Source organism: Triturus cristatus, chromosome 3_1 (genome assembly GCF_964204655.1).
Source record: "Triturus cristatus chromosome 3_1, aTriCri1.1, whole genome shotgun sequence".
NCBI lineage: Eukaryota > Metazoa > Chordata > Amphibia > Caudata > Salamandridae > Triturus > Triturus cristatus.
In genome coordinates this window covers 864078764-864096353 of record NC_140583.1, presented here as the reverse complement: position 1 = coordinate 864096353, position 17590 = coordinate 864078764, and the positions used below count along the sequence as shown (strand labels likewise).

At 40.5% G+C, this 17590-nt stretch overlaps 1 protein-coding gene across 4 annotated transcripts in view; it reads left to right on the top strand.

Moving 5' to 3' along the window:
* The window catches only part of DYNC1I2 (dynein cytoplasmic 1 intermediate chain 2), a 338688-nt gene that overhangs the window by 61492 nt on the left and 259606 nt on the right, over nt 1-17590 (top strand). For all 4 annotated transcript variants that reach the window (XM_085645306.1, XM_085645305.1, XM_085645304.1 and 1 more), the window contains exon 3: nt 16109-16226. In XM_085645306.1, the coding sequence (XP_085501432.1) occupies nt 16109-16226 (118 nt within the window). The remainder of the gene's footprint in view (nt 1-16108; nt 16227-17590) is intronic.

The following is a 17590-nucleotide window of genomic DNA, read 5'->3' as shown; positions in this document are numbered from 1 at the left end:
AGGAGATATATTCACAGAGCTGCCTTAAACCCGCTGTTGTAAACATTTCAAGCGAGAAGGAGAGGTGCCTGCGCCCTTTCTTGGATGCCTGAAACTGTACGGGGAACACACCTCCAGTTTTGCAAGTCCTTTAGCCTTTAGGGCTGGTGTACAAATGCTGAAATAAGAATTCTATTTGGGGCTCGGAAGCACACTCCAAACATGGCTTGAAAAAAATACACTGGGGGTGGGGAGGACCCGTAGGCTCTCTAAATGAAAATTGCGGCCCGGGGCTATGTGTTTTTAGTGCTGCCTGGAAGGGCAGCGAAGGAGGGGGCTGGAATGGAAGAAGCAGCCGTCCCTGTAGGGCCCATGTGCCTGGGAGGGAGTGTTGTACTTGGGTGCAGATTGTCTCTCTTACTTTTTGGTAACCATAAAAATGTAATTAGAAGATACTAACACAGTGCAACTTAAGCACACATTGAACTGCGTATGGGTAACTCAATGCACTAATCTTCTTCTGGATGACATGGCAGAATGTGAGTATAATCAGTGATCAAGAAAAGGAATTGGCGTTTCTCAAAACAAAATAACCTGTGTCGCTACGTTATTGGTTTGGTAGTCAGGCATACATGAGCATACAGTGTGAGATCCATAGTTTTACAATAATGAGTGAGGAACAATGGCAGAATCACATGTAGACTCTTTAAAGAAAAAGAAAACCAGCACTAGATTTCTTAAAAACAAGCCCCCAATAAGCCCAGCCCAGGGAAAGAAACCTGAAACAAGCCCATCCCCAAAACGATGTTATTATGACACTAAAGGCAATGTTGACTTAAGTCTTTATTTGTTCCGTCTACATTAGAATTGTATTAGTTTATCTATTATCATTATTAGTATTATGAAGATTATGTCTGGTATTTTGGGACACGGAGGAAGCAGAATAAACAAGCTTCAGTAATGTCACCTTTCATCAAAACTAGTTTGCTTTTCAAGATAGGGGTCTGAGAGGATGTGGCGTAATATACAGAGCTGTCGAATTTGGTACTGGGGAACCGGGTTCGAGTCTCTGCATCGTCTCTCCCCAAAGAAAACATGCTGATCGTAACAATCTTAAACAATGGCAATCGAAACCAAATAGGAACTAAACAAAATTGCAAATGCCGATTCAACTACGGCAATGGTTGAACTCTCTTTGTCAGTGAAGTCGCACGTGGGCTAATGCAACTAAAGCTGTGTGAGCTACAAAAGCATTTAAATGTAGAAACTTGTCCCCGCTCATCTAGTTCCTCATGCTGCCAGCAGGGCGCGTTTCCGTGCTTCGCTCGCCAAGCACAGAAAACACGACATTCCTAAAACACAAGAGGAAAAACAAAAATTGTGCATCACAACAAGCATAAATCAACAGAAGTGTAGAGCACATGTCGTAGGGCCAGTCAAAAGGGGAGGAAACCAAGCACACAAAGGAGGGACAAATGCATTCAATGCACCAATGAAAAGCCTGAATTTCAGAATGGCACAAACAACCAATGGATTTCGATCGGCGTGCAAAAAGCCCACACAGGAGATGCAACATGTCGAGAGACTGCGCATGCGTGTTGCTTAGGCTTACCTAAAGAAAATGCTAAGTGTGTGAAAGTGCTTTTAATGTGGGGGAGCTCCCTGAAGCAAATGGCAGCTTCTGGATCCACCGAAACGAAGTGTAAACCAAAACAGAGTTTAAGTGCCGTAGAAAATAAAGCTGGGTGGTCGGGAGGTGGGACAAAGTAACACACAGAGAGAGAAGGCAGCTCACAAAGAAGAGAGCAACCTGGAGCGTGCAAAGAGGGACTGTGTGGGTGTTTAGAGGAGGGAGAGCTTGAAAACACATGCACTTTCATGGAGTGTTGAAATGAAAAGAAAAAGGCAGTTCCCTAAATGTGAGCAGTGGAAGAATTCAAAGTATCCACTTAAAAGGATGTTAAAGAGGCTATTCTCCAGTGCTGGGATAAACAAGAAGGGGAAGGCAAGCCATTGAACAAGCAAGCAAATGAGTAACAATAAAGTCAACCAATGGTAATTATTGAATGAGCTCTACGCCCACTGTAAGTTTTTGGTAAGCTCGCAATAGGTCTTTCTCAGTCTGCATTGTCTGGTAGGTGAGATCTAAAAAGCACAAAGGCAGTAAATAAAAAAACTCATAGGTGATGTTTACTGATAATTATGTAATTTCTGGTTATTTCTATGTTTTTTTTCTATGCCACATCTGAAGTATGTGCAGAATAACTAAATTAAATAATTTAGAATACAAGACAGCAACAAGAAATAAAAAGGAACGTGGTGAACCAGCTGGAAACAGAGCTGCAAACCGGAAGCATTGCAGAGTATTGCTATATTGAGTGTGAACTCTTAAAGAAGCAAGTAAGGCACGTGACGGGAACGGCAGTTTTGAACAATTCTCCAGATAGTATTGTATTCTATTGGAAAAATGGAACCAGCTATCCTAAAGACTAAGACCGCGTATGCACTTTCATACGTGCATTTGTCTATTACCTGTCCTGATTTCAAGAGAAAAACGTACATATGTCTCTGTTGTGAATAGAGGCAGCCTCCATAGCAGTAGTTGATGCTCTGTTACATCAAAACTCCTTTCACAGAAGGAAATAGTCTGAGACAAGTGGGGAAAAAAGGGTATTCAAGCTAATCGCCATTTTGTCGTTATGACTATTGGAGTCATCAGTTTCAATGATGACTGTTGTGTCTGAGTGACTAGATTGTTTCTATTATAAAGGCATTGTCTTTGTTAAATGTATTACATATAGGCTATCATGTTGTTTGAATATTGAGAGTTTATATATATATATATATATTACCTACTGGCGGTCGCCAGTAGGTAGTTATAGTTAGGACCCCTTTTCCATAGGAAATCCGCAACATTCTATTTTGAATAACTTTGGCGCCGGTCGATGAATCCTCGCGAATTTCTCAAAATAGGTGGGGCGCTACGCTCCGCTCCCACCCTGAAAGTCTCGGGGGGATACGTCAAGCGGGGGCTGAGATAAAAGGGGGGTCCCAAAACGCGTTTTTCCCATGCATTTTTCCATAGGACCTTTAGAACGAGCTACAGCCCGAATGGCTGAACAGAATTACTAGAAATTTGGCAGAGAGGTAGTCCCTATGTCAAGGAAGTGCCTTTTGTAGGTTTGGTGTAAATCTGTTCAGTAGATTCTGAGAAAATAGCCTTTAAATCAATATATATATCTGAGCCCGCTTACGGTACGCTTACCGTACGCTTACGGTAAGCTTACGGTACGCGTACGGTGGCGTGCGCGAGCGCGATTCTGATTGGCTGTTAGATCTTAGTAAACATTCGAATCGGCCGAAACCAGGAAGCGGCGGCCGCCATTTTGTGTGTTTCACTCAGAAAAAAAAGAGTGAAAACAAGAAAAGGGGGCAATGAGGAGAGTTACAGACCCCCTTACATTTGTGAGGGGGTCAAAGAAGGACAGAAAAGTACAAAGAAAACATTTATGGATTTTAAAAAAAATCACGGGGTACGCGTACGGTAAGCTTACGGTAAGCGTACGGATGAAAAAAAATAAAAAAAAAAAAATGAAATTCAGATTTAAGTGTTTAGATATTAGGGGGCTCTAAAAAGAGCCGTTGTGTTTATGAAATGATTTTTTAGTGGTACCTACAAGTAAGTACCGATGCAGAGTCTAAGGTTCAAGAGGAAGACTCTGTTCCCTTCATCATTGAAGTGCACACCATCTCCTCTATAAATGTCTTGCATGTCATAACGCAAGTTGTTGTGGTAAATGGCACCCATACCATAGTCACGGAGGAAAGCAGAAACAGATTTGTTGACGTGCTTTCTTGCTTTGTCAATCTGCGGACAGAAATGATTGGACCAGTTCCATTTTTGCCTTTCGCATATGTTGGAAAACACAAAGGCAGTTTTAGGGAAAAGTGAAAACAGTTGTGCAAAGGTGTCCTTCATAAGCATTTCCAGACCTACCCCAGTCAAAGTGCCTAGGTCATTGCCACCACAGTGCACTATTATGAGGTCAGGGTGTTGGATTTGCATGAAGGATTTCACCAATGGCATCAATTGGTGCCACTTTAACCCTCTCTGACCAATCCATTTAATGTCTACATTTGGCAAAGCAAGGTCTCTCACCATATCTGTTTTCTCTGCAAACTTTTCACTCCAGAAGACATAGCTGTGCCCTACAATCCACACTGTGAACATCTTCAAAGGAGAACTGGATGCACTCAGGAGGTGTCTTTCAGTAGAATGGCAATATGAAAAGAAAGACAGTTTGGAAATGGAGGCATACATATTTTTTACAAAACAAAAAGAACTGATTGGCTGTTTCATACCATTCTAGAATAAAAACTAGGCTGTATGTGTAAATTAATAGAAGCATGTTTTGTATTGGTACAAAAAAATGTGTTACCAAAGAACAGTACTATGGATTTGCTGTTAGGTTTGAAAAGTCAAGCACTCTTGCTCTGTGGAATTGAAACATTGTGTGGCGAACTTCTGACCTAACTCCACACAGCAGTGTTCCATGAGCTGTTGCTATGGTAGCAGGCAGAAGTCAAGTTGGGGGAAGGGTACTAGGCAGAAGTCAAGTTGGGGGCAGGGTACTTTTGGAAAAGGGTTGGTTTTCAACCAATAGAAATGTGTGATTACATTTGAAAAAAAGGGGGAAGCACTGAGATTTGAAACTTACATGTATATGTGTGGAAAAATAGAGGGAAAGTTTGCCATTATCTGGTTCTGCTGAGAGGAGAGAGGTGAACAGAACAGAGATCCTGGCTCTGATAATCTGCTGTTTGAGTGCCACATTTCTTTCACAACTAACTAATTTTAAAGGTGAGGTTAGAGTTTGAGAGGAGATGTATATGGTAAATTAAGAAATGAATAATAGAAATGGAAATTCTTTTTGTTGAAGTTGCGTTTATCATTTTCTGTTTTGGGAGAAATTTAAATGTGAGGAACATGTAAAATAATATGGACTATGTTTTCACGATAAATTAAGGTGTACTGGAAAAAAAAAGAATAGTTTAAGGGTTTGAGGTTGGACTCAGTAATGCAAATACATTCAGCATCACTAAGGCTGGTTGCCCTTGCTGGAATGTAGGCAGCCACCCAGGTTACACATGGTGGTGGTCTGAAAAAGCAGTTTGGACATGTGCATTTAAAAAAATCAAAAAAGTGGTTTCATAATGTGTCAGTCTTTAAAAGTGATTTTCACTTGCCAAAAAAAAAGAGCAGTAAGTGTGCATTCAAATTGGCAAAGAAATTTCGTTTTGGGACTAATGTGAAAACATGACTCTGTGTGGAAATAGGAATTACAGGCAGAGATTTATTGCGTTTTTTTCTGGTGATTTCACAGTTGCATTAGTAGGAAAAAGGGGGAGCGATTTTTTGGGGGAAGAAGCAGACTCTTAGCACACACCCATCTGCTTGCCATGTATAATCATGCACAGTATTTACAAGCGAGTGGGGTTTTCAGGTTTCAGTCTGTAATGCAAATACATTCAGCATCACTAAGGCTGGTTGCCCTTGCTGGAATGTAGGCAGCCACCCAGGTTACACATGGTGGTGGTCTGAAAAAGCAGTTTGGACATGGGCTTTTTAAAAAAACTGAAAAGTGGTTTCATAATGTGTCAGTCTGTAAAAGTGATTTTCACTTGCCAAAAAAAGAGCAGTAAGTGTGCATTCAAATTGGCAAAGAAATTTCGTTTTGGGACTAATGTGAAAACATGACTCTGTGTGGAAATAGGAATTACAGGCAGAGATTTAATGCGTTTTGCTCTGGTGATTTCACAGTTGCATTAGTAGGAAAAAGGGGGAGCGATTTTTTGGGGGAAGAAGCAGACTCTTAGCACACACCCAGCTCCTTTCCATGTATAATCATGCACAGTATTTACAAGCGAGTGGGGTTTTCAGGTTTCAGTCTGTAATGCAAATACATTCAGCATCACTAAGGCTGGTTGCCCTTGCTGGAATGTAGGCAGCCACCCAGGTTACACATGGTGGTGGTCTGAAAAAGCAGTTTGGACATGTGCATTTAAAAAAATCAAAAAAGTGGTTTCATAATGTGTCAGTCTGTAAAAGTGATTTTCACTTGCCAAAAAAAAAGAGCAGTAAGTGTGCATTTAAATTGGCAAAGAAATTTCGTTTTGGGACTAATGTGAAAACATGACTCTGTGTGGAAATAGGAATTACAGGCAGAGATTTATTGCGTTTTTTTCTGGTGATTTCACAGTTGCATTAGTAGGAAAAAGGGGGAGCGATTTTTTTGGTGCAGAAGCTGACTCTTAGCACACACCCATCTGCTTACCCTGTGGAATCATGCACAGTATTTACAAGCGAGTGGGGTTTTCAGGTTTCAGTCTGTAATGCAAATACATTCAGCATCACTAAGGCTGGTTGCCCTTGCTGGAATGTAGGCAGCCACCCAGGTTACACATGGTGGTGGTCTGAAAAAGCAGTTTGGACATGGGCTTTTTAAAAAAAACTGAAAAGTGGTTTCATAATGTGTCAGTCTGTAAAAGTGATTTTCACTTGCCAAAAAAAAAGAGCAGTAAGTGTGCATTCAAATTGGCAAAGAAATTTCGTTTTGGGACTAATGTGAAAACATGACTCTGTATTGGTATTAGATGATATTTTTTTAGATAATTATGCATTTCTATAATGTTAAGTTTAACTAAAAAGAGATTCTGGGCTTTTTTAATACAATCTTTGTGATTGTTATTTTTTTTTGCCCGCTGTAAAATGATGAATGCAATTGCTTTCACAATTTATAGTGAAATGCAATATATCCTGAAAACAGCAAAAATAAGGCAAAAATATTTTTTGAAAAATATGTAAATATGTGTACTGTATTATAAAATGTTTTAAAAATATTAATACTTTTTTCTTTTTTTTCAGATTGATATAGAAAAATTTCGAAAACTAGAACCATTTTTAAAGCTATTTTTTTAAAAAACAAATGAATAAATATTTTTTTGAGTGCGTATGGTAAGTCAATAATAATAATTGTAGTCTCTCAAGGACCTTGTAATGTGAATATTGATTTTTAGTGTTTTTTAAAAAAAAAAAAAAAGTACGCGCACCGTACGCGTACGGTAAAAAAAAAAAATAAAAAAAGTTTTTAAAAACATATGTAAAAAAAAGATGAAAGATAAGGTTGGCTCTTAAAAGAACCGTTGTGTTCATGCAGGGACAGAGGAAAGAAAGAATGGGAAAATTATTCAAAGCGACAAGTGTGCTGATCTATTTTGTTGTTCACTAGGGAAACACTGGTCTCCCTATGGCAAATTAGATCTTGACAAAAGGCGCATCGAATATCAACCCTCCGAAATCGAGGGTTCATTTCCAGAGGGCCAGCAAAAGGAGATGCTCCCCCCACAGATGAAGGGCTCACCTGACCTGCAGAAGAAGGAGTCAGCTCTGCAGATGATGGTCCAGGCTGAGCTGCTGTGGATGTACTTGCTTGTCTTTCTGAAGAGTTACCTCCAAAAAGATGACCATGTGTCCTTTTGTGTACATCCTTGAGGTGTCTCTTCATGGTATGATTCCCAAAGGAATACTTCCTGTCAGGATTACCTCTTGAAAGTACACGCTGACACAGCTTGCAAGTTACTAAGGGTGCATTCACCTTTTGCTGGCCTTCAGGAAAAGTAAAATAATCCCATACATAAGAGGGCTTTTGTTTCCTCGCTCTCTGCCTCAAAACAGTGCTGCTAGTGCTAGCCTCACTCTCAGAAGAGCTCTGCTGTTCTGCCATCGTATCACAAAGACAACCCAGCTCCTTCTCCTAAGGGATCACAAGCAGAAATGAGGGGAATGGGTGTGGTGTAGGAGAGTTCTAGAACTGAAAGTAGTTTCAACCAATCAAAAGTTGTGTTTCATGATCACATGACCTACCGTACGCTTACGGTGCGCTTACGGTACGCTTACGTCAAAAGTGCGCATGCGCGTAAAAAAGACACGCGCTTGCGCGCATGCGCATAACAGACACTACCCGACACTTCCGCGTAACGTGCGCGTGTAGCGTACGCGCGCACGCGTCCCACGCGGAGTACGCGCGGCTACGCAAATTGCGTAACTATACGCAAGCAGCGTAGAAAAATTACGAGCGTTGCGAAAACCGTACGCTTACCGTAAGCTTACGGTACGCGTACTAAAAAAATAATAAAAAAAAAAAAGTACTGCAAATAAATTTTACATGTTTATTTTAAATAATATATTAAAAAAAGAACATATTAAAGAATTTTAAAAATTTAGCCATAGTCTTTATAAAAGGTAAGAAAAATAAAAAAAAAATAAGTTAAAAAAAATAGAAGAAAAAAAAAACAATTAGCATTTAAAAAACCTTGCAAATTCACTGAAAAAACCATGGGTTTCACACACGTTATAGTTAGGAACTAGCATTTAAAAAACCTTAGAAATTCAGTGAAAAAACCATAGGTTTCACACACGTTATAGTTAGGAATTAGCATTTAAAAAACCTTAGAAATTCAGTGAAAAAACCATAGGTTTCACACATGTTATAGTTAGCTGGACATTTTACTCGTAAAAAAACCAATGAAATTCCCCCGTTATAGTTAGTTCAGCTAACTATAACTCGCGCGCCCGCAATGCACTGCTGATGACGTCACATATTACATCACTCATGACATGGTCAGTGACATCACTCATGACATCACTGATGACATCTCAAATGACATCACTGATGACATCACTGATGACATCATCCTTGTGACAGAGTGGCAGACCTCCTCTCACCCTAATAAAACCTTTGATACACGCATTCAAAAGTAGAGACTAAAATTTTCAAAACAAAGGACATACCAATAACAGTTACAACAACCTCTTCAGTAATTCTAAGATCCACATACACATCCACTCATTCACCAACAGTCCTATACAGTCACTCATACATGTACTCACTTATCATATGTACTCATACACCTATACATCCTGTTACACAATGCCACTCATCCATAGAGCTACTCACAAACATAGTCACTCATGCTAATAAAGAATCAAACATACATTTACTTTCATATACAGTTATACACACACCACCACACTTACTTCTACGGAAACTTACACATACTTAGTCTTTTAAACAATCACTTATAGGAATACATACTTATTCATACAGGAACTCTTTCAATCTCTCACTCTCACATATACTCACATATATAAACCAATAGTCACATATACTAGTTTTAAACATATGTAGTTACTCATAAAGACACTATTGAGACAGTCATTCACTCACTAACACACCCATACACACACGCATCCACCCATGCAGTCCTGCACACATGCTCTGTTCAACACATACAAACAGTGAGTCACTCATTCATGCACCTATGCACTACGTCATACCCCCCACCGAACCATGCAGACACTCAGACTAATACTCAAAAAACCAACTAATAACCTATATAGACACCCATGTAGCTACTCACCAACCCATGCAGCCACTTATACACAAAGTGAAAAAATGAAACAGATATTTACATATTTAAATATTACTCACTAAGCCATGTATTCACTATGATACACTTAATCAGTCAGTTATACAATCAATTTTTCAAAAAGAAATCATCCATTTAGACAGTAATATACCCATTTATTCTTCTATCAACCTTGAGATATACATATATAAAACATATTTAATTTTCAGAAAAACACACATTCACTGGATGATGTCATCAGTGATGTCATCAGTGATGTCATTTGAGATGTCATCAGTGATGTCATGAGTGATGTCACTGACCATGTCATGAGTGATGTAATATGTGACGTCATCAGCAGTGCATTGCGGGCGCGCGAGTTATAGTTAGCTGAACTAACTATAACGGGGGAATTTCATTGGTTTTTTACGAGTAAAATGTCCAGCTAACTATAACATGTGTGAAACCTATGGTTTTTTCACTGAATTTCTAAGGTTTTTTAAATGCTAATTCCTAACTATAACGTGTGTGAAACCTATGGTTTTTTCACTGAATATATATATATACAAGTTCCACATTTGTCCACAAACAAAAGCGCACTCCCATCAGGTCAAAAATGACTTGCAGCAAACCAGATTCAGCGTGTTCCATGCATTAATAAGTAGCCCAACGCGATTCAGATATCGTGTATCCTTGATCACGGGCAAGCGGCAAGCGTGACTTAGGGGCTGTCAATAAATACCCACATTATCCTTCATTCTCCTCAAGTGAGTGCATAATAATCCATAGTGCATGTTGGGATATATAGTACAATACTGCTTTCATTACACTTGCTTGTGTCGCTCAATTCAAAATTCATATTAGCGTTACCCTGATAAGTTCCATAGTCTACACGCTGTGCTGATAAGCCAAATATCGCATCCCAATGTTCTGTCAGGCTTCACCAATGCAAAGTCTCAGAACCGCCATTTCAATTTAGGCGGTGGTGCGCTTTCACGGCCGGACACGCCGTGCATATATCAAGTTCCACATTTGTCCACAAACAAAAGTGCACTGCCTGTGAACAAGGACGATGAAAGTCAGAAACGCGTCAGGCATCATTGATTGAACACTGAATTTGTGCTTGCGCTGCAGCCTGATAGTAATATATTGCTGTTGGACGAGTGCATCCTATGCTTGGGCACTTGGGAAACTGAATACTTATACACTGCAGTCCAGCCGTGAGGTTGCACCACCGCTCGATTGGATAGCGGACCAGGTGCCTTGTGAGTACGAGGCTCATCCCGGACCAGCAGCATGGCGTAAGATTGACTTTGCACGCAAGTAACAGTTCAGTGTTAGCCCACTAATGGCTGGATTATTTTAAATATGTGAGAGGCATAGCATTGGGTATTTCGAACTGTGAGCAGTATTTACCATGAACTGTGAAACGGTTTTGGACCACTGATTCCAGAATGCATAGCGCTTTATCAGGATGCCCACTGGGGCAATAAAATGTACAGGTGTTACTAATCAGTGGTTTGGCTTCATTTTTAGCGATAACTCTGCCTGTGAACAAGGACGATGCAAGTCAGAAACGCGTCAGGCATCATTGATTGAACACTGAATTTGCGCTTGCGCTGCAGCCTGATAGTAATATATTGCTGTTGGACAAGTGCATCCTATGCTTGGGAAACTGAATATATATATATATTAGAGAATCCAAGAAAATATGGTGCCTCCTTGATGATAGTTTCCCTGAAGTAGCAGAGAATGTATGTGGATTTATAGAAATTAAAGAGATGTTAACATAAATCCTAGATAATCTTTAGCATGTGGTTCCAGTTTGTTACAGTGCAATTTTCGAAGTGTGTAATGTACATGTTTATGTACATTAGTCATTGCAGATTTTTTTTTATTTTTTTATACAAATGTATTGGTTGAAATATCAGAAAAAAACGTGTGTTGAATATTTTAAATGTGATCAGAGCTATATAAAGGCCACTGTGTTACTTGATGTTCAAAATGCCCAAATGATGATCTAAAATACTTCGTCCACGTATCTTCTTAGCATTCAAATTGTAATAGTCTTAATGTTAGAGTAACTTTCTGAAGACTTTTGCTTATCTGACTGACTGTAGAATATATCCAATCTGTCGGGGATAGAGGTTAGTGATCCTTCATTGCTACTGTGTTTAATTCTTTGTAGTCAATACAAAGGAATAGATTCTGAGCATTTTTTTTTAAAATATAAAAACAAAGACAAACCGTATCCGGCTGTGATAGCGAACAACCAGCCTGTTGGGTAGGGTCTTGCAATTCGAGAGGAAATTGATGTAGCCAAAAGTACTCCTACCCCAGTTTCTAAGGTTATTGTGCAATCATGCTTCTGTTTAGGGGGCTACATACACACAGCTGGTAATGGGGTCACCATTGCTGAATCACAGTAGCTGAATGGTATCTAGGTTAGTTTGGCAATCCTCAACGTTGGAGAGTTCTTGGGTTTTGTGGTGTCTTTTTGTTCTGCAGTGACTCCAACGCTCAATAGTGATATATATAGAGGAAATGGCAATTCGAGAGGAAATTGATGTAGCCAAAAGTACTCCTACCCCAGTTTCTAAGGTTATTGTGCAATCATGCTTCTGTTTAGGGGGCTACATACACACAGCTGGTAATGGGGTCACCATTGCTGAATCACAGTAGCTGAATGGTATCTAGGTTAGTTAGGCAATCCTCAACGTTGGAGAGTTCTTGGGTTTTGTGGTGTCTTTTTGTTCTGCAGTGACTCCAACGCTCAATAGTGATAGACAGAACTGCAAGAGGAGAAACCCTTGATAACCGAACAAGTTGACCAGTTGATAACAAGTTTAACTTTTTTTATTAAACGTTTTGGATCGCCATAGAGGTCTACGAATCGTTTATCACAAACAAATAGATGAATTCACGTCAGTACAAATTTTTTTAAAATATCTAAAAAAATGGAAAAAGTACATTTAATTTTCTGGTGAAAATAACACTTGGCGAGCTTCTTCAATGGAGCCTGCAATAGATTTTATAAAAAGAGGCTTTAAAAATCGACGACGGGGAAAATGCTGTGCAGAGCATAAAAATATTACATTATTTAAACCTTGGGTTCCATTAGTACATTCTTTCCCTAACAGGTGGATTTTGCCACACGCCCTTTTACCATTTCAGTAGTAATATATACATTCTTACAACAGTAATTATAGTTCCAGACAAAAAATAACAAATATATTAGTAAAATTAAGTGATGCAATCAAATCAAAGCATAGCATTTCCCCGTGATGTCCTAAAGGGGCACCAAATAGCTTTTTTTCATATTGAATGAAGTCAACTTATTATTGAGCACTGAGGCACATCAATGCACATGTGCTCACGTGACCCTAAATTCACCAAGTTACCACTCTCGCAGTTCTTTACAATGTTTTGCTACTCCAAGTATTTGTAATGCCATGAACGTCTTTTCATTGCTCTTCTTGCATCTTAGTTTCTGCTCTCATAATTTGCCGTCAGTCATTTAATTGACCACTTTATTTTTACAAGAGAAACTCTGCGTGAGTTTCAACAAACGCCCAACACTTTTGTATGCTGATAAGGGCCCTTCTCCTGCCTAGTGAGCAACTTGTAATGAACAAATCGCCATTCGGGACAAAATGCCTCGGGCACAGACATACCCACATTCAAAGGTCTCTGCTGCATTTTGACTTTTCGCTCTAACTCTTTCTTCATCCACCAACACTCTGAGCTCTGCCCATCCATTTTTGTCATACTTTATGCTAAATGCTTTAATAAGGTTTCATTGAAATCACCACAAGAAGAAAAGAAAATAGAACCAATCGCCCTCAAAAAGCTATTTAGTACACCCCCAAACATTCTATGTAAGTTTAAGATAACACTCCTTGAGTTGTACCCTAGAGATCTCAGATATTACTCTGTTCCTGCTCCGGTCCTGGTGGAGTGTATCTGAGCAGGCGGGCAACACCCATTGGGACTCACAGGGCTTCAGCCACCCCCCCCCCCCCCCCGTCGTGTGTGACAGCCCGGGATGAGACAGCTTCCCGGCGCACACACAGCCGCACCCGAGCACTTCACAGGTCTTTAAAAGACCATTTGCATGTTAATGAGGCCTTGCTGTTGTTTCACCCCCCTTCTAAGAGCCCCTGCAGCTTCACTCTGCCTATGGCTTAAAAGATTCCGCCCCCCGTAAGTTTTTCTTAGTCCCCCCCCCCCCCCCCCCCCCCGAAATGTGGCTCTAGTTGCGCCTCTGTATCTGAGTAAGGGAAAGGTTCAAATAAGGTACAAGAGTGCTCAGTTACCACCAACGGCCTCTTGCTCTGCTCTACTGGATTAATCCAAATTGCCCTGGAGGACTTTGGGCAGGTAACTTCTCAGATTCTTGTTGTCAGGAATGTCAGCACTAAGTTTCACCCTGTAAACATCCTTTCCAATTTGACTAACTATGAGAGTTCATTTTTCCATGGCCGGTAATTGTCACATTCTGTTGTCGTCAGTAGCTCAAAATTTGTACTAGATCTTTACCCCATAGCTCGTGCCATCAGAAGTGTCTCGAGTAAGTTGTAACTCTAATTTAAATGGTAATGGCATACATCACTCCATTAGTGCTTTATAGGGGTATCACTGGATTAGCAGTAATATTGTTTCTATAACATTAGTGGCAGCAGTGCTAGTTTAATTGCTGCTCCCATTGCCACCCATTAGCAGGCTTTAACTCCTTTGAAATGCCTTTCTGTGTCTATTGTCAAAGGGGTGGCTAATTTAGTCGCATTGCCTTCTAGATTGTTTGGGCAGTTTGGATTCCCACGTTTATCGAATTCCTTAGGTGTGGGCAGATTAAACACCTCTATTTTTTGTTAATTCATCTTGAAAACCACCACCTCATAAAATGTCTCTAACTCGGCCTTTAATGGGAAGGTGGGATGCTGAGGATCCAGCAACGATACTGGACACCATCAGCATACTGTGACGATGTGAAAGTATGTAGCCCAATCCCTGCACCTTTCATTGCCTGGTTAGGTCTTGTGTAATTTGCTATGGGTTCCATCCAGGTAAATAGAAGTGGTGACAAGAGGCATCCCTTCTTCATACTCAGTTCAAGTTTCATTGGCCCCGAAACCACACTTTTAACTCTGATCCTTGCACTTGATATTTAGTAATTGGCTAAGAGCCATCTACTGATCCTGCTGCCCAGTCTGCAATGTGCTATCCATGAACTCCCAGCCCGCTCCATCAAAAACAGTCTCGGCATCTAACTTGATAATAACAGTTTTCGAGGACTTACTGTGTACGCTGTTAATATATAAAAATATTTTTGTATTATCACTGCCTATCTGAGATTTGATAAAACGTGATTGATCCAGATACATTAGAAGAGTCATCCTCTCCTCCAGTAATGCACGGACAGTAGACAAATGCTCCACGCCTCAGTTTACCAACCGATGGGCCAGTACATACTGAAGAAGGTTGGATCTTTCCCTGATTTCGGAATGACCGAAACAAGTGCCTGTGTCATAGTAGCCATTATTATTTCCTCTTCAAGGAAGGAATAGAACAGAGCTGCTAACGTCCGAGATAGGATAAACTTGTCAGAGCCTGGTGCCTTTGCGATTTCATTCGCTCTATAACTCTTCTAGACCCTCCATGATGTCAGAAGGGTACTTAACATTGAGCAAATTTCCCTATGTTTTCGGATCCTTCTCCCACCAGTCCCCTTCTCTTTAGACAGACCCTGATAAAAGACTAAACCGATGTAGTTTCTTTGAATGTCTGATAACTTTCGCATCATGTAGTCCTCTGTTGCATCTATTGGTGCCTTAACTAGTCTTGCTGTAAACTTATTCTATTCAGTAATAGTTCACGTGCCCTTTTCCTACCCTCATAGAAATGTGCTTTGACTTTTAATAAGTGAGCTCTGCTTTACCAAACTTCATACTCGAGTCTGTCCCTGTCCCGCCACCACTTTCCACCTTGATTTTTGCAACACTGCGCTTGTGGGGACCTCCAAATCGCCCACTTCTTCTGTCACTTTGTTTTACAGTTCCACTCCACCCTGTTCAACCTGGCCGACACTTCCAAGAAGAGACTTCTATTCACTGGCTTCAAGGAGTTTTATTCCACATTGAAATTCACACCTGCCCCCTGACAGGGCCGAACTTGGTCTAGTACAGAAAATAGGCCCAGGCACCAAAATAAGTGGCCCTCATTGGCGAATCAGATAACTAAAAAAGTGGTGCATATGTGCGAATCGGGGCAGATTTGAACTTTTTAATACAAAGTATATTTGTGTTTTGCTAGATATGGAAACTACAGGCAATATCTGTATCAAGGACGTAAACAGTAAAAATCGGCCCACCAAACCATAAAACAGCCCCAAAAAACGCCCACACACTGAGCCTCCCTTCAGCCACTGCCTGCTTCCCTTATAGGCCAGTCTGAGCCTGGCTCCCTCTTAAAAGGATTTTAGATTTGAGAACTATGCATTTGATTGCATGCGTCATTACACCTGTATTGTTCCTAATGTTTATAATAAGCCATGTTTAGGCGCGCTGATTATATGCGTGTTGTGGAATGTTTTCATACGAAATAGCGCCCTCTGTCTATACATTTTAAAACTGCATTTAGTTTTGTGTATTCTTTATTGTAGACCGATCAACAAAAAGAACAAGCGGCCCCTGTTCAAGAAGAGTCTGACCTTGACAAAAAGAGACGAGAAGCGGAAGCATTGCTTCAGAGCATGGGAATCACACCAGACACGTCTTTAGGTGAGACCAGAGGCTTCCGTTAACTGTGCATTAGGTCTACTGTAAAGTAAGTGGGCAGTGCAGCCTCACCCTTCTTCACAGTGGTGAGCGAGTATGCGATGTGCTGACTCAAAAGAAATGCGTTATGAAACTCGAAAATACATAAATAAATGTATTGGGCTTGTTAAATAAGTCATTGTATAAAGAATTAAGCCAAGGTGCCCATTCATCTTCATTTAGTTTGAACATTTTGGCGGGAAGGCCATGTGGGCCAGGAGCCCCGTCTGCCCCTGTGTCCCCTATACCAGTGGACGCGGTTGTGTAGTACTCCAGAGCTCTTACCTGTACGAAGTGCCGCTGATGTTTTTGCTTATCGGAGTCTTTTCCCTTTACTGACGATATTAAAGATGAGATAGGCTATTCCCGTGCAGCAGCCGGTATGCTATTTAACACGTTTTTTGTGCGTGTGGAGTCAATCGAGTAAATTTTCTGGAATCTTTGAGCTTGCAAATGGAAAATAATGACAGCAAGTCTCTTTTTGTGTTTGCTTCCTCTCCTGTATTAAGGGGCATATTATCAAGAAATGGCGTTAAAATTATCGTCGCTTTAGCGGCATAAAACTGCCGCTAAATTGGCGATAATGGGCTTGATAATATGCCTGTGAGAATTCCAATAGAAGCCCAGGTTCTGGTGTCTACATGGGATTCTATTGGAATTCTCTGCGGCATATTATCAAGCCCATTATCGCCGCTTTAGTGGCAGAACCCATGCGCTATAAGCTTTCAGGCTTTAAGGTGCGAGTTACTTTGGTTTGTGTAGTGCCTTAGCTTGTTTAGTTCTCTTTGTTTATCTCTGGGCTGCGGTATACCAGGTCTTAGTCATTTTTGCTGGCCTTTCCCTGATATGTTGTGTGCTTTATTGGTATTGTTTAGAGCTAAGAACGACGTTACCGTGCTCCATGGTCGCTGTAGGCTGCTCTCTGTGGCGCGGGCAGTTTGTGCATTATTGTTATAGGGTCATTATTCTCTGCAGTGTTTCCAGTGCTTCATGGATGCATAATTTTTACTCTGCTATGCTGTCCGGGTTTATTATTCTTCACCTACGTTTGTTTCTTTGTCATTGTGCAATGTGTTAAAGTCAGTTCTGTTATCTGGATAAAATGGTCACTGTCGAAGGTTTCCAGTATGTTAAAGTTCTTTTATTGCAACAAATATCAAGAGTTGTGTGCGCGTGTAAAATGTACAACTTGTTTATTTCTCGTAACTGCCTTACTGCAGTATGAGCACGGGTCACAACTTTTAAGAGGTGTTGTGTTGCAAAACAGCACGGGGTTCTCTTCTCACAAGCTCCATATGTAACGGTTCTACAAACACGTGCCATTTATG